Source organism: Pristiophorus japonicus, chromosome 1 (genome assembly GCF_044704955.1).
Source record: "Pristiophorus japonicus isolate sPriJap1 chromosome 1, sPriJap1.hap1, whole genome shotgun sequence".
Classification (NCBI taxonomy): Eukaryota; Metazoa; Chordata; class Chondrichthyes; family Pristiophoridae; genus Pristiophorus; species Pristiophorus japonicus.
The window spans coordinates 400,771,023-400,796,852 of NC_091977.1; the positions used below are offsets into that span (position 1 = coordinate 400,771,023).

The 25,830-nt window shown below is 45.6% G+C and overlaps 1 protein-coding gene across 7 annotated transcripts in view; it reads left to right on the forward strand.

Annotated features, from left to right (window-relative positions):
- The window catches only part of LOC139274924 (high affinity 3',5'-cyclic-AMP phosphodiesterase 7A-like), a 270,952-nt gene that overhangs the window by 159,378 nt on the left and 85,744 nt on the right, over positions 1-25,830 (forward strand). For all 7 annotated transcript variants that reach the window (XM_070891671.1, XM_070891706.1, XM_070891663.1 and 4 more), the window contains 2 exons: positions 2,928-3,079; positions 12,078-12,141. In XM_070891671.1, the coding sequence (XP_070747772.1) occupies positions 2,928-3,079; positions 12,078-12,141 (216 nt within the window). The remainder of the gene's footprint in view (positions 1-2,927; positions 3,080-12,077; positions 12,142-25,830) is intronic.

The window sequence follows — 25,830 nt, forward strand, 5'->3', positions numbered from 1 at the left end:
AAGCCTTCTGAAAGTCCAAATATACCACATCAACTGGTACTCCTTTGTCCACTTTATTGGAAACATCCTCAAAAAATTCCAGAAGATTTGTCAAGCATGATCTCCCTTTTACAAATCCATGCTGACTTGGACCTATCATGTCACCATTTTCCAAATGCGCTGCTATGACATCCTTAATAATTGATTCCATCATTTTACCCACTACTGAGGTCAGGCTGACCGGTCTATAATTCCCTGTTTTCTCTCTCCCTCCTTTTTTAAAAAGTGGGGTTACATTGGCTACCCTCCACTCGATAGGAACTGATCCAGAGTCAATGGAATGTTGGAAAATGACTGTCAATGCATCCGCTATTTCCAAGGCCACCTCCTTAAGTACTCTGGGATGCAGTCCATCAGGCCCTGGGGATTTATCGGCCTTCAATCCCATCAATTTCCCCAACACAATTTCCCGACTAATAAAGATTTCCCTCAGTTCCTCCTCTTTAATAGACCCTCTGACCACTTTTATATCCGGAAGGTTGTTTGTGTCCTCCTTAGTGAATACTGAACCAAAGTACTTGTTCAATTGGTCTGCCATTTCTTTGTTCCCCGTTATGACTTCCCCTGATTCTGACTGCAGGGGACCTACGTTTGTCTTTACTAACCTCTTTCTCTTTACATACCTATAGAAACTTTTGCAATCCGCCTTAATGTTCCCTGCAAGCTTCTTCTCGTACTCCATTTTCCCTGCCCTAATCAAACCCTTTGTCCTCCTCTGCTGAGTTCTAAATTTCTCCCAGTCCTCAGGTTCGCTGCTATTTCTGGCCAATTTGTATGCCACTTCCTTGGCTTTAATACTATCCCTGATTTCCCTAGATAGGTGTTGAAGGTGTCCCATTGTTCCACAGCCCTTGCAAATGTACCCTTTGAAGCGACATGAATGGAAACGATGATCACCCCCACAGCGCCAACAAGGTGTTAATGGCCTTGTATTCACACCCTTGATGGTGGACTCTGAGTCATTTGCAGACGTGCGGCTGCAGGCGTGTAAGTCCTGCCCTGTTACTTTGTTCACAGTACTTGCAGCAGCATTCGTGTGCTGAGAAATTTGTTTGGTATTGTCACTGGTGGCGATAAACGCCTGGGCTATTGCTATGGCTTTACTCAAGGTTGTGGTCTCTACAGTCAAAAGTTTGCAAAGTATTACTTCATGGCCAATGCCAAGTACAAAGAAGTCCCTGAGCATGTGCTCCAAGTGTCCTTCAAATTCGCAATGTCCTGCAAGGCGCCTTAGCTCGGCAACGTAGCTCGCCACTTCCTGGCCTTCAGACCCCTTGTACATGTAGAACCGATACCTTGCCATCAGAACGCTTTCCTTCGGGTTTAGATGCTCCTGGACCAATGTGCACAAATCATCGTACGACTTCTCTGTGGGTTTCACTGGAGCGTGCAGATTTTTCATGAGGCCATACGTTGGTGCCCCGCAAATGGTGAGGATCGCCCTTTGTTTGGCAGCATTCGCTTCTCCTTCCAGCTCGTTAGCCACGGCGTATTGGCCGAGTCGCTCCACGAAGGTTTCCCAATCATCTCCCTCCGTAAATTTCCCGAGGATGCCCACTGTTCTCTGCATTGTTGCGGTGGGGTTCGTCATTTGTACCTCGTCGCCAGTTGTTATGTCTTGAATAAAGAGTGAGACTAGACACTGCAAGCTCAAAGTATGGTGTGACCATAATCCTTTATTACAGATCTCCGAGTGCCTCTCCAGCCTGTGAGGCCTCCTTATATACAGGTGCTCCCAAGGGATTGTGGTTAGAGATGGTATTTACAGGTTTACATACATATCAGGAATTTTGTAGCTTAGGGTTTTAATTGGCTGAAAGCACAGATGGGACGAAGGGAGGCGGGGATAGACGGGGAATGGGGAGCTTAGAGAGAGCTTGTAGGGCTGGACAAAATGTACAGATAGGGAGGTGAGTCCATAGAGGGATTTAAGCACAAAGATAAACATTTTAAACTTGAGGCATAGGGGACCAGGAGACGAGGTAGCTTGGTGATGTGTGAGTGGGACTGGTTGTTGAGTTTTATATGAGCTGAAGTTTACGGAGAATGAAGGATAAGATGCCAACCAGGAGGGCATTGGAGTAATTGAGTGTGGAGATGACTGGCATTAATGAAGGTTTCCGGTGCAGATGGGCTGAGGTAGAGTTGGAAGTAGGAGGTCTTTGCGATGGCGAGGGAGGGGGCCTGAAGCTCAGCTTGAGGTCAAACAGGACATCGAGGTTGCAGGCTGAGACAGTGGCCGGAGAGGGTGGGGATGGTATTGGTGGTGAGGTTATGAAATGTGTGATGCTGGCTTCAGCTTTCCCAATGTTTAAATGCAGGAAATTACGACTCAATCCAAGACTGTAAGTCAGACAAGCAATCTGTGATAGCACAGAATAGTGCATGCGTCGAGCGAGTTAGCGTGTCATCAATTGAAACTTAACTTTCAATTATTACAGCTAAAATCACAGCCCTTTATCATTAATTTATAAAACAGTACTAGAGAGGTTGAAACTCCCTTATCCAGAACCCTCAGTACCTGGCCTGTTCTGAATAAGGGATTTTTCTGGACGAGGGGTGGTCACGTTAAATTGGATGGTACAGGTACTGAGCAAGGGGATATCGGGACTGGCTGGCTTGGGGCTGGAAGTGCGGTAGAGAGATCATGGCACTGTGGGGGGGGTACTGGATCGCGGGGTCAGACCAGCGATTGTGGGAGTCGACAGCAAGGAAGGACTTCAATTTGTTCATGTCTGAGTTCTGCGCATGCGCCACCCAGTGGCCGGGAATGGTTCTGGACGAGGGGTGGTTGTGAATAAGGGAGTTCTGGATAAGGGAGGTTAAATTGTACCTTCATGTAAAATATTCAGAAAATAATGTTAAGTACTCTTTTATTTTTTTTGCAGTACCACCAGAAACCGGAGAATTGGCTTCAGCAAGGAAGATCAGAAGGTTGCTAAGTTTTCAAAGATATTTTCGATCTGCTCATTTATTTCGTGGTATTCCTTCTCAGAATTCTCTCAGCATTCTGGATGATAACTACAGTGGCCAAGTCACGGTGAGTTTGAAATGTTAATTGAGTATCAATAAACTTGAGCTGAGTTATGTTGGTCTCCATGTTTCTTTATGATAAAGGATTTTGGACATGGATATATGTTTATAATTTTAGAAATGTTTGTAAATGTATTTATAAGTATGGTCAGACTCATTGTTTGCATAATTTGAAAGGCAAAGTAGTTCTCAACACTTTTTCATTCTTCCTGCTTTTGAATGGTACAGTACTATAGCAAGGTCCAGATGATTAGTTTTCTTGTCAGTTTGATATTTAAAATATAAATTTCTCTGCTCCTTTGGCCATTTGGGAAATGGCTATACTTCTTTGGTGGTGAAGTCTGAGGAAATCTTCTCCAGTCACCCGCCTCGCTTCCCCTCTCCTCGCCTCCTGTTAATGAGTGGCTCTCTTTGAGAATCTAGCCTGGAGGGGGGTGAGGAAGTGTAATCAACTGAGATTCTTTTTGACCCTCATCATGACTGTGACACCAGGGGACTTTTATGGGTGGCCATTTTGAGTCACCCCTGGGCATGATCTTCCTTCTGTGGGACTATACTGCAACACTCTATGGGGGGAATCTAGATATCGAAAAAATGCAATCTTCACAGCCTCTCTCTGATAGAGATCATATTTATAATCTCAATATGGGATTATTGATGAAGTGTCTCAAGTGAACCTTCTCAGCAAAATCAAAATACTGCAGGCTGGAAATCTGAAATAAAAACAGAATTCTGGGTTAATAGCAATCAATTTTGAATCCTGTGGTTAAGAAGGAATCACACTTAAGATTCTGTCCTCGTGATATCCCCGCATGGATTTATTAGGGGTCATTGGATAACAATCAGTCAGTAATGCCAATCCCACCGTCTCATAAATCATGAGACAAACTCTTAAAAATCATGAGATTTGGCAAGAAATAATCTGCTATTTTTTCCAAATATAAACCAATATAGATTGACAGTTGATTTATAAACCTCATTAGCACCTTTATTTAATCTCTTAACATGTCACAGCTCTTTACAAAAATTATATTACTACATCTGAAACTGCCTTACAAAAAATCCTACCTGTTATCACCATGTTACTATGTTTGGGTACTTCCCTTGAATTTCAGGTAGGTGATTTTTCAGTATCAGTTAAGCGCAAAATTATTGTATTCTAAACAAAAATGAAGACTTTGTAATGTCCGGTTTCCAAAGACTCAGCGAGATGTGTGACTGTGCTATTGATATTGATGTGGGGTCTGACAGTGGGTGATATTTGGGCCCAGGCCACTCTGGGCTCAGTGCACAGGCCTGTCCCTGGATTGACAGCCACAGTCCTGCTCCACAGCTCACTGTCTGCCCTATAGGCTGTTTACCTGAACATCACTGCAGCAACAGCTGCCTGTGCCGTCTTCAATAAATAAAGTAATACTATGTAAAAGGGGGCCGAATCAGGGATCATCAGTCTTTTGACAGCTTCTTGTCTACTCTTCAAACACAGAGTGAAAAGCATTCTCTTCAGATTCCACTGCTCGCTGCTGTTGCACAGTAAGGCATTTATACATGTTCCTCAAAACATGACAGCATTTATGACAGTGACCATTTAATGCCTAATAGATGTTAGGGACCTGCTGGAGACCCATGGAATATAGTATGATGTTGGATATTTATGATGTCTGCCCATTTTATATCTCGTGTGTAAACAGAAATTGTGAATTTGGTGAGAAAATGTTAATAAAACTTAGGATGGATACTGGCACTTCGTAATTTTTCAGGAAACTACAGTAACTGTTATGCTGCGATTGCCGAGATTATTTTAAGTGTTTAATTTAGGTCTCCCATCTTCAATACCATTATTGGTGTAGATAAAGGGGGAAAACACTAGCTTTCAACTTTTATAAAATTCAGCAGATTCTGGGGATCTGTTTTAAGAACATAAGAATTAGGAGCAGGAGTAGATCATTCGGTCCCTCGAGCCTGCTCTGCCATTCAATAAGATCATGGCTGATCTACCTCAACTCCACTTTCCTGCACAATCCCCATATCCCTTGATTCTCTTAATATTCAAAAATCTTATCGATCTCTATCTTGAATATACTCAACAACTGAGCCTCCACAGCTCTCTCGGGTAGAGAATTACAAAGGTTCACCACCCTGAGTGAAGAAATTTCTCCTCATCTCAGTCCTAAATGGCAGACCCCTTATTCTGAGACTGACCCCTGGTTCTAGATTCCCCAGCCAGGGGAAACATCCCCCCTGCATCTACCCTGTCAAGTCCTGTAAGAATTTTGTATATTTCAATTAGATCACCTCTCATTCTTCCAAACTCTAGAGAATATAGGCCTAGTCTGCTCAATCTCTCCTCATAGGACAATCCTCCATTGCAGGAATCAGTCTGGTGAACCTTCGTTGACTTCCTCTATGGCAAGTATATGCTTCGGTAAGGAGACCAAAACTGCACACAATACTCCTAGGTGGGGCCTCACCAGGGCTCTATATAATTGCAGCAAGACGGTTTTACTCTTGTACTCAAATCATCTTGTAATAAAGGCCAACATACCATTTTCTTTCTTAATTGCTTGCATTACCTGCATGTTAACTTTCAGTGATTCGTATACAAGGACACCCAGGTCCCTCTGAACACCAACATTTCCCAATCTCTTTCCGTTTTAAAAAAAAAAAAAATACTCTGGTTTTTCTATTTTTCCTACTTCACATTTCTCCATATTATATTCCATTTGCCATGTTCTTGCCCACTCACTTAGCCTGTTTATATCCCCTTGAAGCCTCTTTGCATCCTCCTCACAACTTACATTCCCACCTAGCTTTGTATCATCAACAAGCTTGGAGATTATGGCCCAGAATTTGCAGTCAAAGGCTTCCCGTGGGCGGATGTTGTAAATTTGTTGTAAATTATGTATTAATTCTTTAAATGCAAGCCATTGCTTGTCTACTGTCATACCTTTTAATGTAGTTTCCCAGTCTCCATTAGCCAACTCGCCCCTTATACCTACATAGTTTGCTTTGTTTAGATTTGACCCTAGTTTCAGATTTAACGCAATTGCTTTGAAACTTAATATAAAATTCTATCAAATTATGGTCACTCTTCCTAAGCCCTTTACTACAAGGTTATTAATTAGCTCTTTCTCATTGCATAATACTAGTTTTAAATAGCCTGCTTCCTAGTTGGTTCCTAAACATTCTGATCTAGAAAACTATCTTGTACATAGTCCATGATTCTACCTCTTGATTTTCGGAGTGAAGGTCCTTTCTCTCTACTGTCCCAACCATGGTTACTTTGCAACCACATCTCCGTAATGGCTATTAGATCAATCCTATTAATTTCTATCTCAGCTATTAATTCATCTATGTTGTTGCTAATGCTTTTGCACTTTCCGTAATGTCACGTCCACAAAACCTCCGCGGGGTTGGCGCCGTCCTGGGGACAAATGGGGTGCACTGTGGCGAGGTGCTTGGGCCCAGTACCTCCAGGGTGGAGGCAGGAATGGCCAGAGGAGCACGAGATGGCCTTGGGGTGGGATGCCTTCTGGAGCCTGGCGATGCAGACTCAAGTCCGCGCACTCATCCGTAGAGAACAGATCCAGCTGATTGATGGGTGAGACTCTGACCTCCCCAGCACCAGATGTAGGATCGTCCAGAGAGTCGGGCCCTGCACCCCCACCTTCTGGTCTCTGTGGTCTTGCCTGGGGCCGCGCTGCTGGCTGAGCTGCAAAACACAAATGAGGTTATTAGAGGAGAAGGTGGTGCTTTGGTCACAAGGTGAGTCCAGCGCGACACACAGCATATGCACGACAAAAGCACCAACGCTATCAAAATCATCACAGACATCACATTTCATGACCATCAACACATTCTGCATTGCAATGATTCTCATGAGGCCAGCATTATTTCTAAGACAAATTTATAAATCATCTATCATATATTATTGGTCGGATATGAGTGGGTGTGGTATCAATTGACTTCAGATCATGCAGTGGTGTATACTTTACTCACGTGGCATCACTTCAGGGTCTGCAGCTGCCTGCGTGGCCGTCCGAGGGTGCCTCCCCACGAGTGCGAGCACCTGCTCCTCCATGTCGGTGACGTCGCTGGTGACTAGTGGCTCCCCACCCGTTTGCCCCTGCTCAGACCTATTCGTCGAAAGCTTCTTCTGTAAAAGGTAACAGGACGACATGGCATAAGATCATTGCATGGTATCATTGCTAGGTACTGCCACAGAGACTGATATAACACATAACTGACAGATGTAATTATGATTATTATGATACTTATCATTCTTTACCTAAAGACGTACACCATGAACGCAGGTTTTGAGTACAACATTCCCGGTAAAAGTGAAAGACCTCTCATCTGCTGATAGTCACTCATGACTCTCACAAATCAAATTATATAAATACATAAGTACATGTAAATAAATGTAATACTCTTGCGGATCCCACAAGGTCGTTCCATCGCTTGCGGCATTGGTTGCCCTCACGCACCTCGTTGGTCGCTGACGAGACCACCTCTGTTATCTCAGTCCATATCCTCTGGTAGGCCTTTGGGGTGGCTTCCCACGCCCTCCCTGGGTCAATTGACCCCAGCGTGACACGACCTCCTGCAAGAGGGAGGCATTTGCCTCGTCCGAGAACCTCCTTGCTCTTTTGCGTCCTCTAATGTGTTGCTCACTGATCTCACCAGCGTCAGTCTCCATAGCATGCTGTGTTGCCGCCTCTTCTTCCTCCGTTATAGGAACCAAATTCGGGCAAATATCTGGCTGATAACAGCTAATTTTTTTTGGCACAATTTGCTATAAAGCTCAAAACTCTCCCTCCTTCCTCCCAAAGCAGCCACACCACACCCCCACACGCCTTCACCCCCTCTCAGCTCCCTCTGTGTCTCTCATGCGCATGTAATGATAACCCTTGACCTCCTGAATCACGAGAATTGAGTATTGCCATGCCGTTGCTAAGGACGGCGACACTTTACATAAGAACATAAGAAACAGGAACAGTAGTAGGCCATACGGCCCCTCGAGCCTGCTCTGCCATTCAATAAGATCATGGCTGATCTGATCATGGACTCAGCTCCACTTCCCTGCCCGCTCCCCATAACCCCTTATCCTCTTATCGTTTAAGAAACTGTCTATTTCTGACTTAAATTTATTCAATGTCCCAGCATCCAAAGCTCTCTGAGGCAGCGAATTCCACAGATTTACAACACTCGGAGAAGAAATTTCTCCTCATCTCAGTTTTAAATGGGCGGCCCCTTATTCTAAGATCGTGCCCTCTAGTACTAGTCTCCCCCATCAGTGGAAACATCCTCTCTGCATCTACCTTGTCAAGCCCCTTCATAATCTTATACGTTTTGATAAGATCACCTTTCATTCTTTTGAATTCCAATGAGTAGAGGCCCAACCTACTCAACCTTTCCTCATAAGTCAAACCCCTCGTCTCCGGAATCAACCTAGTGAACCTTCTCTGAACTGCATCCAAAGCACGTATATCCTTTTGTAAATATGGAAACCAAAACTGCACGCAGTATTCCAGGTGTGGCATCACCAATACCTTATACAGCTGTAGCAAGACTTCCCTGCTTTTATACTCCATCCCCTTTGCAATAAAAGTCAATGGTGATCACTTGCTGTATCTGCATACTATCCTTTTGTGTTTCATGCACAAGTACTCCCAGGTACGGCAGAAGGTCAGAGAGATTTAACGCTAATACCAATTTCATATCGCTCGCGGTGATGCCCAATTTTTAAAATGGAGACTAGGGCTTTTGAAAATGGGCAACAAGCCGGCGATCTGAAAACTCATTTTTACCGCCCACGGCGTTTTTGGGCGATCTGCGCAAAAGTGTAAAATCTAGCCCTATATGTATACACAATTTGGTGTTCTTTAAAGTATTTTGAGTTTAGAATATCGTTTGAGTGGTCATTTAGCATAGAGCAAGCTTTTTATCTAGCTGTGGGTTGACCACTATCTTATCACATTTAAAAGTCAAGCCCAATTTAATTCCCAATTACTGCATTTGGGATCTTCATCTGAATAGATTGACCTTTTGTGCCCATCCTTCTGAGGTAGTCACCATTTCCACGATGTAGATGCCTAAAGAATCTTACTAAGTCTTTCCACAGGTCTCGGCAATGGATTATAGCCTATGGGTTATAGCCATCTCCAAGCAGACACCAACTAAATTATGTTTTTTAATTCATTCATTCACGGGATGTGGGCATCTCTGGCAAGGCCAACAATTGTTGCCCATCCCTAATTGCCCTTGAGAAGGAGGTGGTGAGCCGCCGCCTTGAACCACTGCAGTCTGTGTGGTGAAGGTACTTCCATACTGCTGTTAGTTAGGGAGTTCCAGGATTTTGACCCAACGACGATGAAGGAACAACAGTATAATTTCAAGTCTTGGTGTGTGACTTGGAGGAGAACATAAGAACATAAGAACATAAGAACATAAGAACATAAGAACATAAGAACATAAGAACATAAGAACATAAGAACATAAGAACATAAGAATTAGGAACAGGAGTAGGCCATCTAGCCCCTCGAGCCTGCTCCGCCATTCAACAAGATCATGGCTGATCTGGCCGTGGACTCAGCTTCACTTACCCGCCCGCTCCCCATAACCCTTAATTCCCTTAAAAATCTATCTATCTGTGATTCGAATACATTCAATGAGCTAGCCTCAATTGCTTCCTTGGGCAGGGAATTGCACAGATTCACAACCCTCTGGGAGAAGAAATTCCTTCTCAATTCGGTTTTAAATTGGCTCCCCCGTATTTTGAGGCTGTGCCCCCTAGTTCTAGTCTCCCCGACCAGTGGAAACAACCTCTCTGCCTCTATCTTGTCTATCCCTTTCATTATTTTAAATGTTTCTGTAAGATCACCCCTCATCCTTCTGAACTCCAACGAGTAAAGACCCAGTCTACTCAATCTATCATCATAAGGTAACCCCCTCATCTCCGGAATCAGCCTAGTGAATCGTTTCTGTACCCTCTCCAAAGCTAGTATATCCTTCCTTAAGTAAGGTGACCAAAACTGCACGCAGTGCCCCAGGTGCGGCCTCACCAATACCCTATACAGTTGCAGCCTATCCAATACCCTATACAGACCTCCCTGCTTTTGTACTCCATCCCTTTCGCAATGAAGGCCAACATTCCATTTGCCTTCCTGATTACCTGCTGCACCTGCAAACTAACTTTTTGGGATTCATGCAAGAGTTTCATGCACAAGTTTTTTTTTCCCCAAGGTGGATGACCTCACATTTTCCGACATTGTATTCCATCTGCCAAACCTTAGCCCATTCGCTTAACCTATCTAAATCTCTTTGCAGCCTCTCTGTGTCCTCTACACAACCCGCTTTCCCACTAATCTTTGTGTCATCTGCAAATTTTGTTACACTGCACTCTGTCCCCTCTTCCAGGTCATCCATGTATATTCTAAACAGTTGTGTTCCCAGCACCGATCCCTGTGGCACACCACTAACCACCGATTTCCAACCCGAAAAGGACCCATTTATCTCGACTCTGCTTTCTGTTAGCCAGCCAATTCTCTATCCATGCTAATACATTTCCTCTGACTCCGCGTACCTTTATCTTCTTCAGTAACTTTTTGTGTGGCACCTTATCGAATGCCTTTTGGAAATCTAAATACACCACATCCATCGGTAACACCTCTATCCACCATGCTCGTTATATCCTCAAAGAATTCCAGTAAATTAGTTAAACATGATTTCCCCTTCATGAATCCATGTTGCGTCTGCTTGATTGCACTATTCCTATCGAGATGTCTCGCTATTTCTTCCTTTCATGATAGCTTCAAGCATTTTCCCCACTGCAGATATTAAACTAACCGGCCTATAGTTACCTGCCTTTTGTCTGCCCCCTTTTTTAAACCGAGGCGTTACATTAGCTGCTTGGAGGTGGTGGTGTTCCCATGCACCTGCTGCCCAAGTCCTTCAGCTGGTAGAGGTCGTGGGTTCGGAAAGAAGCCTTTACGAGTTGCTACAGTGCATCTTGTCGATGGTACACACTGCAGCCATGCAAGTGCCAGGCAATGAAAGTTTAAGGTAGTGGACGGGATGCCAATCAATCAGGTTGCTTTGTCCTGGATGGTGGCGAGCTTCTTGATTGTTGTTGGAGCTACACTTACCAAGTCAAGTGGAGAGTATTCTATCACACTCCTGACTTGTGCCTTGTAGGTGATGGAAAGGCTTTGGGGAGACGGGAGCTGTCACTTGCCGCAGAATATGCAGCCTCTGATCTGCTCTTGTGGCCACAGTATTTATGTGTCTGGTCCATTTAAGTTTCTGGTCAATGGTGACCCCAGGGTATGTATGATGGGGTATTCGATGATAGTAATGCCGTTGACTGTTACGGCGAGGTGGTTAAACTATCTCTTGTTGGAGATGGTCATTGCCTGGCATTTGCGTGGCGCAAATGGTGGAATACATTTCCATGTTGCCACATTTGGGGAAGAAACCCTCAAGGTTCATCAAATGTCATTCTCTGAAGTCAAAAACATTTCAGTGGATAGTATTTATAAAGCAGCAGTGTGGAGTAACCAAATACCTTGCTATAACTGGGCTTGGTGCCACTTATTCAAGGCCAAAAGAGATTTCTCCACCAGAATCTTCGAGGTCAGTTTTCAATGGTATTTTGGGGGATTCAAAGACAGGTGGAATTAAAATTGCCTCACCTACCTTTCACTCTCTGAATCTGGATCGTATTCTACATACCGAGAACTTGCCTTTCATTTGTACTGGCCCATTTATGTAATTCTTGTTCATTCCTTTGGGTTCAGTTGGAAAATGTGCTTTTCAAGCTTTTGGGAATGGAAGGATGGTATTACTGATTCATGTCTAAATGTCTTAAAGGTAAGTTTATATTCCACACACATGCTCTTTCTTTTTCCCTCTTTCCCTCCTTCCTCAAAAAAAATACATTAAAAATGATTTTCAGTTTGCAAGGATCTTTTTTCGAGCATTATTAATTTTGTTTGTGCTTTCAGTGTATGTTGGAAAAGGTTGGAAGTTGGAATTTTGACATCTTTCTTCTTGACAGATTAACAAATGGTAAGTTAGTTCAAATGATTACAGTGTACTATTTCATTGTATTTTTTAAGCAAGGTTACGTACTTTCTCAAGTTAATTAAAATTTATTGACACATTCATTTGAAAGACTGACATACAATGGTCCCAATTTTTTTTTTTCTTGGTAGGATCATCTTGTATAGATCTTGTGAGCAAAATAGCTGACGTTTTCATTATACTCATTTTTTCTAAAAAGCAGATTAGACAAAGAGCATAAGAAGGAAGTCCCCCTTCAGTCACATACACAGACCAATCTGCAGTGTCTCATGAACATCCTTGATGTCAGGTTTACCCTCCCCCAATGTATAGCAATGCAGCCTGCTGAGATGAGGCCGACATATTGAAAGCTTTAGTACAAATTTTCCGAACTACCGTGCAGCTCATCTTTAATTACAGTGCATGCACAAAGAGCATAATTGTACCATGAGGGTGATGTAACATAATTAAGCAATTGAACTACAACTCCCAGAAACATAGACATAGAAACATAGAAAATAGGTGCAGGAGTAGGCCATTCGGCCCTTCGAGCCTGCACCGCCATTCAATGAGTTCATGGCTGAACATGCAACCTCAGTACCCCATTCCTGCTTTCTCGCCATACCCCTTGATCCCCCTAGTAGTAAGGACTTCATCTAACTCCTTTTTGAATATATTTAGTGAATTGGCCTCAACAACTTTGTGGTAGAGAATTCCACAGGTTCACCACTCTCTGGGTGAAGATGTTTCTCCTCATCTCGATCCTAAATGGCTTACCCCTTATCCTCAGACTGTGACCCCTGGTTCTGGACTTCCCCAACATTGGGAACATTCTTCTGCATCTAACCTGTCTAAACCCATCAGAATTTTAAACGTTTCTATGAGATCCCCTCTCATTCTTCTGAACTCCAGTGAATACAAGCCCAGTTGATCCAGTCTTTCTTGATATGTCAGTCCCGCCATCCTGGGAATCAGTCTGGTGAACCTTCGCTGCACTCCCTCAATAGCAAGAATGTTCTTCCTCAAGTTAGGAGACCAAAACTGTACACAATACTCCAGGTGTGGCCTCACCAAGGCCCTGTACAACTGTAACAACACCTCCCTGCCCCTGTACTTAAATCCCCTCGCTATGAAGGCCATCATGCCATTTGCTTTCTTAACCGCCTGCTGTACCTGCATGCCAACCTTCAATGACTGATGTACCATGACACCCAGGTCTCGCTGCACCTCCCCTTTTCCTAATCTGTCACCATTCAGATAATAGTCTGTGTCTCTGTTTTTACCACCAAAGTGGATAACCTCACATTTATCCACATTATACTTCATCTGCCATGCATTTGCCCATTCACCTAACCTATCCAAGTCATTCTGCAGCCTCCTCGCATCCTCTTCGCAGCTCACACTGCCACCCAACTTAGTGTTATCCGCAAATTTGGAGATACTACATTTAATCCCCTCGTCCAAATCATTAATGTACAATGTAAACAGCTGGGGCCCCAGCACAGAACCTTGCGGTACCCCACTAGTCACTGCCTGCCATTCTGAAAAGTACCCATTTACTCCTACTCTTTGCTTCCTGTCTGACAACCAGTTCTCAATCCATGCCAACACATTACCCCCAATCCCATGTGCTTTAACTTTGCATATTAATCTCTTGTGTGGGACCTTGTCGAAAGCCTTCTGAAAGTCCAAATATACCACATCAACTGGTTCTCCCTTGTCCACTCTACTGGAAACATCCTCAAAAAAATTCCAGAAGATTTGTCAAGCATGATTTCCCTTTCACAAATCCATGCTGACTTGGACCTATCATGTCACCTCTTTCCAAATGCCCTGCTATGACATCCTTAATAATTGATTCCGTCATTTTACCCACTACTGATGTCAGGCTGACCGGTCTATAATTCCCTGTTTTCTCTCTCCCTCCTTTTTTAAAAAGTGGGGTTACATTGGCTACCCTCCACTCCATAGGAACTGATCCAGAGTCTATGGAATGTTGGAAAATGACTGTCAATGCATCCGCTATTTCCAAGGCCACCTCCTTAAGTACTCTGGGATGCAGTCCATCAAGCCCTGGGGATTTATCGGCCTTCAATCCCATCAATTTCCCCAACACAATTTCCCGACTAATAAGGATTTCACTCAGTTCCTCCTCCTTACCAGACCCTCTGACCCCTTTTATATCCGGAAGGCTGTTTGTGTCCTCTTTAGTGAATACCGAACCAAAGTACTTGTTCAATTTGTCTGCCATTTCTTTGTTCCCCGTTATGACGTCCCCTGATTCTGACTGCAGGGGACCTACATTTGTCTTTACTAACCTTTTTCTCTTTACATATCTATAGAAACTTTTGCAGTCCGTCTTAATGTTCCCTGCAAGCTTCCTCTCGTACTCTATTTTCCCTGCCCTAATCAAACCCTTTGTCCTCCACTGCTGAGTTCAAAATTTCTCCCAGTCCCCAGATTCACTGCTATTTCTGGCCAATTTGTATGCCACTTCCTTGGCTTTAATACTATCCCTGATTTCCCTTGATAGCCACGGTTGAGCCACCTTCCCTTTTTTATTTTTGCACCAAACAGGGATGTACAATTGTTGTAGTTCATCCATGCGGTCTCTAAATGTCTGCCATTGCCCATCCACTGTCAACCCCTTAAGTATCATTCGCCAATCTATCCTAGCCAATTCACGCCTCATACCTTCAAAGTTACCCTCCTTTAAGTTCTGGACCATGGTCTCTGAATTAACTGTTTCATTCTCCATCCTAATGCAGAATTCCACCATATTATGGTCACTCTTTCCCAAGGGGCCTCGCACAACGAGATTGCTAATTAATCCTCTCTCATTACACAACACCCAGTTGAAGATGGCCTCCCCCCTAGTTGGTTCCTCGACATATTGGTCTGGAAAACCATCCCTTATGCACTCCAGGAAATCCTCCGACATCGTATTGCTTCCAGTTTGGTTAGCCCAATCTTTATGCATATTAAAGTCACCCATGATAACTGTTGCACCTTTATTGCATGCACCCCTAATTACCTGTTTGATGCCCTCCCCAACATCACTACTACTGTTTGGAGGTCTGTACACAACTCCCACTAACGTTTTTTGCTCTTTGGTGTTCTGCAGCTCTACCCATATAGATTCCACATCATCCAAGCTAATGTCCTTCCTAACTATTGCATTAATCTCCTCTTTAACCAGCAATGCTATCCCACCTCCTTTTCCTTTTATTCTATCCTTCCTGAATGTTGAATAGCCATGGATGTTGAGTTCCCAGCCCTGATCATCCTGGAGCCACGTCTCCGTAATCCCAATCACATCATATCCGTGAACATCTATTTGCACAGTTAATTCATCCACCTTATTGCGGATACTCCTTGCATTAAGACACAAAGCCTTCAGGCTTGTTTTTTTAACACCGTTTGTCCTTTTAGAATTATGATGTAGTGTGGCCCTTTTTGTTTCTCGCCTTTGTTTACTCGGCCTTCCACTATTGCTTTTTATCTTTCTACCATCTGTTTCTGACTCCATATTACTTTGCCCTGTCTCGCTGCATAGGTTCCCATCCTCCTGCCATATTAGTTTAAACACTCCCGAACTGCATTAGCAAATGTTACCCCCAGGACATCAGTTCCAGTCCTGCCCAAGTGCAGATCGTTCCTTTTGTACAGATCCCACTTCCCCCAGAACTGATTCCAATGTCCCTGGAATTTGAATCCCTCTCTCTTGCACCACTGCTCAAGCCACGTATTTATTCTAACTATCCTGCTCCCTCTACTCTGATTAGCACGTGGCACTGGTAGCAATCCAGAGATTACTACCTTTGAGGTCCTACTTTTTAATTTAACTCCGAGCTCCCTAAATTCAGCTTGTATTCACCTCTTCCCGCTTCTTACCTATATCGTTGGTACCTGCATGTACCACGACAACTGGCTGTTCACCCTTCCTCTCCAGAATGCTCTGCAGCCGCTCCGAGACATCCTTGACCCTTGTATTCCAGGTGAAGCCATCATGTTGATTTCCAATCACACCAAAGGTTTGTGTGACGAGGCTATTTCCTTGCTGGCAATCCGCTTGAGCTGATCTGTTGAATAGTAATGTCTGAAGTTAGGGTGACGTGTCTTCCCTTTCATTTGGGCCGTTATAAATTTTTGAGGTTCGCCTTTTGTCCACTTGGTGATGCATTTGTGATGGAGGTCAGCTTTCACTTAGCCAAATTGGAAAAATATAGCAATTATGGAATGGGGAGGAGAAGGCTCATTTGTATAAGATTATTTCTATTTACCTCAGTTCTAATGGATTAATAAGAACATAAGAGGCAGGAGCAGGCCACGTGGCCCCTCGAGCCTGCTCCGCCATTCAATAAGATCATGGCTGATCTGATCATGGACTCAACTCCACTTCCCTGCCCGCTCCCCATAACCCCTTATCCCCTCATCGTTTAATAAATTGTCTATTTCTGTCTTAAATTTATTCAATGTCCCAGCTTCCACAGCTCTCTGAGGCAGAGAATTCCACAGATTCCCAGCCCTCAGAGAAGAAATTTCTCCTCATCTCAGTTCTAAATGGGCGGCCCCTTATTCTAAGATCATGCCCTCTAGTTCTAGTCTCCCCCACCAGTGGAAACATCCTCTCTGCATCCACCTTGACAAGCCCCCTTATAATCTTACATGTTTCGATTAAGATCTCCTCTAATTCTTCTGAAGTCCAATGAGTAAAGGCCCAACCTCCTCAACCTTTCCTCATAAGTCAACCCCCTCATTCCCGGAATCAACCTAGTGAACCTGCTCTGAACTGCCTGCAAAGCAAGCACATCCCTTCGTAAATATGGAAACCAAAACTGCACGCAGTATTCCAGGTGTGGCCTCACCAATACCCTGTATAACTGTAACAAGACTGCCCTGCTTTTATACTCCATCCCCTTTGCAATAAATGCCAAGATTCCATTTGCCTTCCTGATCACTTGCTGTACCTGCATACTATTCTTCTGTGTTTCATGCACAAGTACCCCCAGGTCCCGCTGTACTGCAGCATTTTGCAATCTTTCTCCATTTAACTAATAATTTGCTCTTTGATTTTTTTTCTGCCAAAGTGCATGACCTCACACTTTCCAACATTATACTCCATCTGCCAAATTTTTGCCCACTCACTTAGCCTGTCTATGTCCTTTTGCAGCATTTGTATGTCCTCACACATTGCTTTTCCTCCCATCTTTGTATCGTCAGTAAACTTGACTACGTTAAACTCCGTCCCTTCTTCCAAGTCATTAATATAGATTGTAAATAGTTGGGGTCCCAGCACTGATCCCTGCGGCACCCCACTAGTTACTGATTTCCAACCAGAGAATGAACCATTTATCCCGACTCTCTGTTTTCTGTTTGTTAGCCAATCTTCTATCCATGCTAATATATTGCCCCCAATCCCGTGAACTTTTATCTTGTGCAGTAACCTTTTGTGTGACACCTTGTCAAATGCCTTCTGAAAGTCCAAATACACCACATCCACTGGTTCCTCTTTATCCACCCTGTTTGTTACATCCTCAAAGAATTCCAGCAAATTTGTCAAACATGACTTCCCCTTATAAATCTATGTTGACTCTGCCTGACCAAATTTTGCTTTTCCAAATGTCCTGTTATTGCTTCTTTAGTTATGGGCTCCAACATTTTCCCAATCACAGATGTTAGGCTAACTGGTCTATAGTTTCCTGCTTTTTGTCTGCCTCCTTTTTTGAATAAGGCTGTTACATTTGCAGGTTTCCAATCTGCTGGGACCTCCCCAGAATCCAGGGAATTTTGGTAAATTACAACCAATGCAACCACAATCCCTGCCGCTACTTCTCTTGAGACCCTAGGATGCAAGCCATCAGGTCCAGGGGATTTATCTGCCTTTAGTCTGCCATTATCTTACTGAGTACCACCTCCTTAGTGATTGTGATTGTGTTAAGTTCCTCCTCCCCTTTAGCCACTTGACTATCCACTGTCGGAATATTGTTAGTGTCCTCTACCGTAAAGACTGATACAAAATATTTGTTCAGAGTTTCTGCCATCTCCATGTTCCCCCATTACTAATTCCCCGGTTTCGTCCTCTAAGGGACCAACATTTACTTTAGCCACTCTTTTTCTTTTTATATACCAATAGAAACTCTTACTATCTGTTTTTATATTTTATGCTAGTTTACTTTCATAGTCTATCTTCCCCGACTTAATAATTTTTTTAGTCATTCTTTGCTGGCTTTTTAAAATCTTTTGTCCTCCCACTAGTTTTGGCCACTTTGTATGCCCTTGTTTTTAAATCAGATACCGTCCTTTATTTCTTTAGTTAGCCATGGATGGCTTCCTTTTGCACCCTTTCCTCCTTACTGGAATATATTTTTCTTGAGAGTTGTGAAATATCTCTTTAAATGTTCATCAACCGTTCCACACTTCAATCTGTTTTCCCAGTCCACTTTAGCCAACTCTGCCCTCATACCTTCATAGGCTCCTTTATTTAAGTTTAGTATGCTGGTTAGAGATCCAAGTTTCTCACCCTCCATCTGAATTTGAAACTCAATCATGCTATGATCACTCATTCCAAGGGCTTCCTTTACTAGGAGATTGTTTATTAATCCTGTCTCATTACGCAGGACCAGATCTAAGATAGCCTGCCCTCTGGTTGGTTCCGTAACATATTGCTCAAGGAACCCGTCCCTTATGCACTCTATGAACTTTTCCTCAAGGCTATCCTGACCAATTTGATTTGTCCAATAAATATGGAGGTTAAAATCACCCATGATTATTGCTGTTCCCTTTTTACAAGCCCCCACTATTTCCTGGTTTATGCTCCAACCAACAGAGTTGCTACTGTTAGGGGGCTTATAGACTATGCCCACCAGTGACTTTTTCCCTTTATTATTCCTTATCTCCACCCAAACTTTCAATATCCTGATCTTTTAAGCCAATATCGTTTCTCACTATTGCAATGATTCCATCCTTTATCAATAGATCTACCCCACCTCCTTTTCCTTTTTGTCTGCCCTTCCAGATTGTCAAATACCCCTGAATATTTAATTCCCAGTCCTGGTCACCTTGCAACCACATCTCTGTAATGGCTATCAGATCATACCCATTTGTATCTATTTGTGCCGTCAACTCATCTATTATTTTAGAAATGCCTTTAAATTTGTTTTCTTACCCTTTTTTCTTGCTTGTTTCCTCTCTCCTTGAAGCTCACTTTCTTTATTTTTGCTTTCTAATTCCAGCTTTTCTCCCCTCCCTACTGAATCTACTCTCAGGTTCCCATCCCCCTGCCAAGCTAGTTTAAACCCTCCCCAACAGCACTAGCAAACCCCCCGCGAGGATATTGGTCCCAGTTCTGTTGAGGTGCAACCCGTCCGACTTATACAGGTCCCACCTCCCCCAGAATCAGTCCCAATGCCTCAGGAATCTAAAGCCCTCCCGCCTGCACCATCTCTCCAGCCACGTATTCACCTGCTCTATCCTTCTATTTCTGTACTCACTCGCTCGTGGCACTGGGAGTAATCTGGAGATTACTACCTTTTTGAGGTCCTGCTTTTTAATCTCTCTCCTAGCTCCCTAAACTCTGCCTGCAGGACCTCATCCCTCTTCCTACCTCTGTCTTTGGTGCCGATGTGGACCACGACCTCTGGCTGTTCATCCTCTCCCCCAGAATGCCCTGCAGCCACTCAGTGACATCCTTGACCCTGGCACCAGGGAGGCAACATACCATCCTGGAGTCATGTCTGCGGCTGCAGAAGCACCTGTCTGCTCCCCTGACTATGGAATCCCCTACTACTATAGCTCTTCCATTCTTCTTCCTCCCCCCCCTCCCCCCCCCCCACGTCCCCCTGTGCAGCTGAACCACTCGTGGTGCCTTGGACTTGGCTCTGGCTGCACTCCCCAGAGCCACCATCGCCCTCACCAGTACTGAGAACAGAATACTGGTTGGAGAGCGAGGTGGACTCCTGCACTACCTGCCTCGTCCTCCTCTTCTGTCTGGCGGTCACCCATTCCCTCTCTGCCTGTCTGCCTGCACACTCTTAAGCTGTTGACCGCCTCTAGAAACATGCTATCCACGTTGCTCTCAGTCTCACGGATGCACCGCACTTACCCCAGCTGTCGCTCTAGCTCCAAAACAATAGAGCTCGAGTTGGTGTAGCCGGAGACACCTCCTGCACACGTAGTCGTCCCAGCTGCGCGAAGCATCCAGTCTTTCCCACATACCACAGGATGTGCTATCCACATGACTGAGCTGCATTGCCAACCCTCTAGTTACACTTGCAACTATCGAGTAGAACTAAACTAAACCTTAGCACAACACACCCAGCCGCTACTCAGTAAACAGCTGATTTAATGAAGTGGTTCTCCTTAGATAATAAGGATCACATATATTTACTTCCAGTTCTTTCTTACTTATTTAATTACAACAATGCCAAATGTTTCCTACCGAAAGAAAAGAAAAGGATAAAATACTCACCAATCCACCAGCCAATCATTTATCCGTCACACTTCGATTTATTTTTACTTCGTTGTTTATTTTCTGCCCCTGCTGCAGCTGGCCTCCTCCCGACTGCCGCCCTCTGTAGTCCCGCGCCCGCTCGGGTCTCATAGAAACATAGAAAATAGGTGCAGGAGTAGGCCATTCGGCCCTTCTAGCCTGCACCGCCATTCAATGAGTTCATGGCTGAACATTCAACTTCAGTACCCCATTCCTGCTTTCTCGCCATACCCCTTGATCCCCCTAGTAGTAAGGACCTCATCTAACTCCTTTTTGAATATATTTAGTGAATTGGCCTCAACAACTTTCTGTGGTAGAGAATTCCACAGGTTCACCACTCTCTGGGTGAAGAAGTTCCTCCGCATCTCGGTCCTAAATGGCTTACCCCTTATCCTTAGACTGTGACCCCTGGTTCTGGACTTCCCCAACATTGGGAACATTCTTCCTGCATCTAACCTGTCTAACCCCGTCAGAATTTTATATGTTTCTATGAGGTCCCCTCTCATTCTTCTGAACTCCAGTGAATACAAGCCCAGTTGATCCAGTCTTTCTTGATAGGTCAGTCCCACCATCCCGGGAATCAGTCTGGTGAACCTTCGCTGCACTCCCTCAATAGCAAGAATGTCCTTCCTCAGGTTAGGAGACCAAAACTGTACACAATACTCCAGGTGTGGCCTCACCAATGCCCTGTACAACTGTAGCAACACCTCCCTGCCCCTGTACTCAAATCCCCTTGCTATGAAGGCCAACATGCCATTTGCTTTCTTAACCGCCTGCTGCACCTGCATGCCAACCTTCATGATGGTGACCTCCCGACTGCCGCCCCCTAGTCCCGCGCCCGCTCGGGTCTCGTGATGGTGACCTCCCGACTGCCGCCCTCTGTAGTCCCGCGCCCGCTCGGGTCTCGTGATGGTGACCTCCCGACTGCCGCCCTCTGTAGTCCCGCGCCCGCTCGGGTCTCGTGATGGTGACCTCCCGATTGCCGCCCTCTGTAGTCCCGCGCCCGCTCGGGTCTCGTGATGGTGACCTCCCGACTGCCGCCCTCTGTAGTCCCGCGATGCTGACCTCCTCTTAACTGCCGCTGCTCAAAGCTTTAGTCCTGCGCCCACTCTGCTCTCGCTCTGACATTCCAACATGTTACACTGTCAGATTGTATAGGGCAGAAAGCTGGCGGACCTACCTTGTTCTTTAAAATTTTTCTGCCGGAATCGAGGCGGCCTTTCCATTGATTGTCGCCACTTTTGTTTTTTTTTTTTACGTTGGATCGGAAATCGATCATAGTGGGGGCAGGAGTGCGGTAGTAAGTGAGGCTGAGGGCCGGAAGTTGGGGCTGGATCAGAACTTAGCGGCAGAACGGTGATGACGTCCCAGCACGCGTCTGTCACCACGCGCTCTCGCCTCCATTGAAGGGGAGAGAATCGGCCCGGCACCCAAGAGGCAGTGTCAGACTGCCTGTTGGCAGCTCAGCCAAACCTGTGGTCACTATTTTGCCGGCCGATCGGGAAGTCGACCAGCAAAAATAAAGACATGGCAGCTACGGCAGTTGACCCTCCCCTTGAAGGGCTGCCGGGCTACACACAGTAAGGATAAGGTGCACTGACAGAGAAAGTTGTCGGGGGTCCCGCGCGATGGGGCAATGGTTTTTTCCACTAAATTTGGGGCGCAGTATTCTGCAGGTGAGGGAGAGCGATGGTGCGCGTTTTGATGACGCGCTTGCGACGGTCATCAGCAGCAGGGCTGAATTTGGGACAGGCCGAAAAATCCACAACCTGAATTTGGGTTGGGACGGCCATTGGACTGCAACGCGGTGGCCACTCGATTCCACCGCGTGGCTGCTGCTAAATGGCGGAAACAGGCCTTATATAGACCCTGCATTTCGGCCCCTACAACTCACAAGGTTCGTGGAAAAAGAAAGCGTATTGAATACCCAAAGCACAGATTATATTTGTAAATTAAATAATCGTTATAAGAACATAAGAAATAGGAACAGGAGTAGACATACGGCCCCTCAAACCTGCTCCGCTATTCAATAAGATCATGGCTGATCTGATTATGGACTCAGCTCCACTTCCCCGCCTGCTCCCCATAACCCCTTATCCCCTTATCATTTAAGAAACTGTCTATTTCTGCCTTAAATTTATTCAATGTCCCAGCTTCCACAGCTCTCTGAGGCAGCGAATTTCACAGATTTACAACCCTCTGAGAGAAGAAATTTCTCCTCATCTCTGTTTTAAATGGGCGGCCCCTTATTCTAAGATCATGTCCTCTAGTTCTAGTCTTCCCCATCTGGTACACTCATAATAAAGGATGAAACTGAGTACTGTGTACAATGAGCAAGTGTGACCTTAGCTCCTTTAATAAGACTCCAGAGTGCAGGTACCTCGTGGGTGGCCTGCTTAGATACTGTACTCCCAAGGGATGCTGGGATCCCTTTGGACTCCCAACAGGTAGGCCCTCTGGTGGTAGGGTAATACAGGTTACAAGGGGTTAAATACATAACATCACTCCCCCGTGAAGTCAACAGTACACTTATTTACAAGGTGAGACGATCTGAGGCTTTATGCTCCCTTGTCGATCGTCTCGGTACAAATGCGGATGTGGGTGGGTTGGTTAATTCTTCACCGGGCTGTTGGGCAGCCGGCCTTGCCGGGCTGCTGGGGATGATGAGTTCGGCTTCGTGGTCAACCATGATGTCGGTTGCCACTTGTGTGTGTGTTGGAGGGTCAAAGTTGGTGGTGTCTTTGGGTTGTTCGTAGCTGTTGGTGAACTGCAATTTGATTTGGTTCAAATGTTTTCTGTACGTTTGTCCATTGGCCACTTTGACCTGAAATACCCTACTCCCCTCTTTGCTGTGACCGTGCCAGCGAGCCATTTGGGACCATGTCCATAATTGAACACAAACACAGGATCATTGATCTCAATATCGCGTGACAAATTTGCGCGGTCATGGTACATACTTTGTTGATGCCGCTTGCCCTCCACGTGATCATGGAGATCAGGGTGGACAAGAGAGAGCCTTGTTTTAAGCGCCCTTTTCATGAGCAGCTCAGCTGGGGGAACCCTGGTGAGTGAGTGGAGTCTGGTGCGGTAGCTGAGCAGCACTTGGGACAGCCGGGTGTGCAGGGAGCCTTCTGACACGCGTTTCAAGCTTTGCTTGATGGTCTGAACTGCCCGTTCTGCCTGGCTGTTGGATGCGGGCTTGAATGGGGCAGATGTGACGTGTTTGATCCCATTGCGGGTCATGAATTCCTTGAATTCAGCACTGGTGAAGCACGGCCCATTGTCACTGACTAGGACATCAGGCCAGCCGTGCGTGGCAAACATGGCTCGTAGGCTTTCAATAGTGGCCGTGAACGTGCTTACAGACATTATCGCATATTCAATCCATTTTGAGTAAGGGTCCACGACAACCAAAAACATTTTGCCTAGAAATGGGCCCGCATAGTCTACATGGATCCTCGACCACTGTTTGGAGGGCCACGACACAAACTAAGCGGTGCCTCTCTGGGTGCATTGCTCAGCTGAGAGCAAATGTTGCACTGGCGCACGCATGACTCTAAATCTGAATCGATGCCAGGCCACCACACATGGGATCTGGCTATGGCTTTCATCATTACAATGCCTGGGTGGGTGCTGTGCAGTTCACATATGAACGTATCTCTGCCTTTCTTGGGCAAGACCACACGATTGCTCCACAACAGACAGTCCGCCTGCAGGGACATTTCATCTTTGTGCCTGTGGAACGGCTTAATCGCCTCCTGCATCTCCGCTGGGACACTGGACCACCTCCCATGGAGGACACAGTTTTTTACCAAGGACAGTAAAGGATCCTGGCTGGTCCAGGTCCTGATCTGGCGGGCCGTAACGGGGGACTTTTCGTTCTCGAATGCCTCCATGACCATGAGCAAGTCCGCTGGCTGTGCCATTTCCACCCCGGTGGTGGGCAATGGCAGCCGACTGAGAGCATCTGCGCAGTTCACTGTGGCGGATTACATAGTTGTATGCCGACAACATGAACACCCATCTTTGGATGCGGGCAAAGGCATTGGTGTTAATCCCTTTGCTCTCAGAGAACAGCGATATAAGTGGCTTGTGGTCATTTTCAAGCTCAAACTTGAGGCCAAATAAGTACTGGTGCATTTTTTTTAACCCTGTAAACGCACACCAGAGCCTCTCTTTCAATCATGCTGTAGGCCCTTTCGGCCTTGGGCAAACTCCTGGACGCATAAGCGACCGGTTGCAAGATCCCCGATTCGTTAGCCTGTTGTAACACACACCCGACCCCGAGGGTTATACAGGACAAGCAGTTTGTTTGAACACAACAGATTTCTGGCTTTCTTAAAGGCAGCCTCTTGTAAATTCCCCCATACCCAGTCGTCTCCCTTGCACAGTAGCGCATGTAAGAATTCTAGCAGGGTGCTTAACCCGGGTAGGAAATTACCGAAATGGTTAAGGAGTCCCAGGAACGACCGCAGCTCCGTCACGTTCTGTGGTCTTGGCTCGTTCCTGATGACCTCCGTCTTGGCATCGGTGGGTCTGATGGCGTCTGCCGCGATTCTTCTTCCCAAGAACTCGACCTCCTGCGCCAGGAAAACACACTTTGAGCGTTTCAACCTGAGCCCCACGCGATCCAACCGACTAAGAACCTCTTCCAGATTCAAGTGCTCAGTGGTGTCCCGACCTGTAACCAGTATGTCTTCCTGGAAAACCACGGTGCGAGGAACCGACTTTAGCAGGCTCTCCATGTTCCGTTGGAAGATTGCCGCGGCCGACCGAATCCCGAACGGGCACCGGTTATAGATGAACAGACCTTTGTGCGTGTTGATGCAGGTGAGGCCTCTCGAAGACTCCTCCAACTCCTGCGTCATGTAGGCAGAGGTCAGGTCCAGCTTGGTGAACGTCTTCTGTCCAGCCAGGGTCGCGAATAGGTCGTCTGCCTTGGGTAGCGGATACTGGTCCTGTAGCGAAAAACGGTTTATCGTTACTTTATCGTCTCCACAAATTCTGACCATGCCGTCCTCTAAGTACCGGGACAATTGGATTAGCCCACTTGTTAAATTCCACCGGGGCGATGATGCCTTCTTGCTGCAGCCTGTCCAGCTCAATTTCCACTTTCTCATGCATCATGTACGGTACCGCCCGTGCCTTGTGGTGAATGGGTCGTGTACTGGGAACCAAATGGATCTGCACTTTCTTCCCCGAGA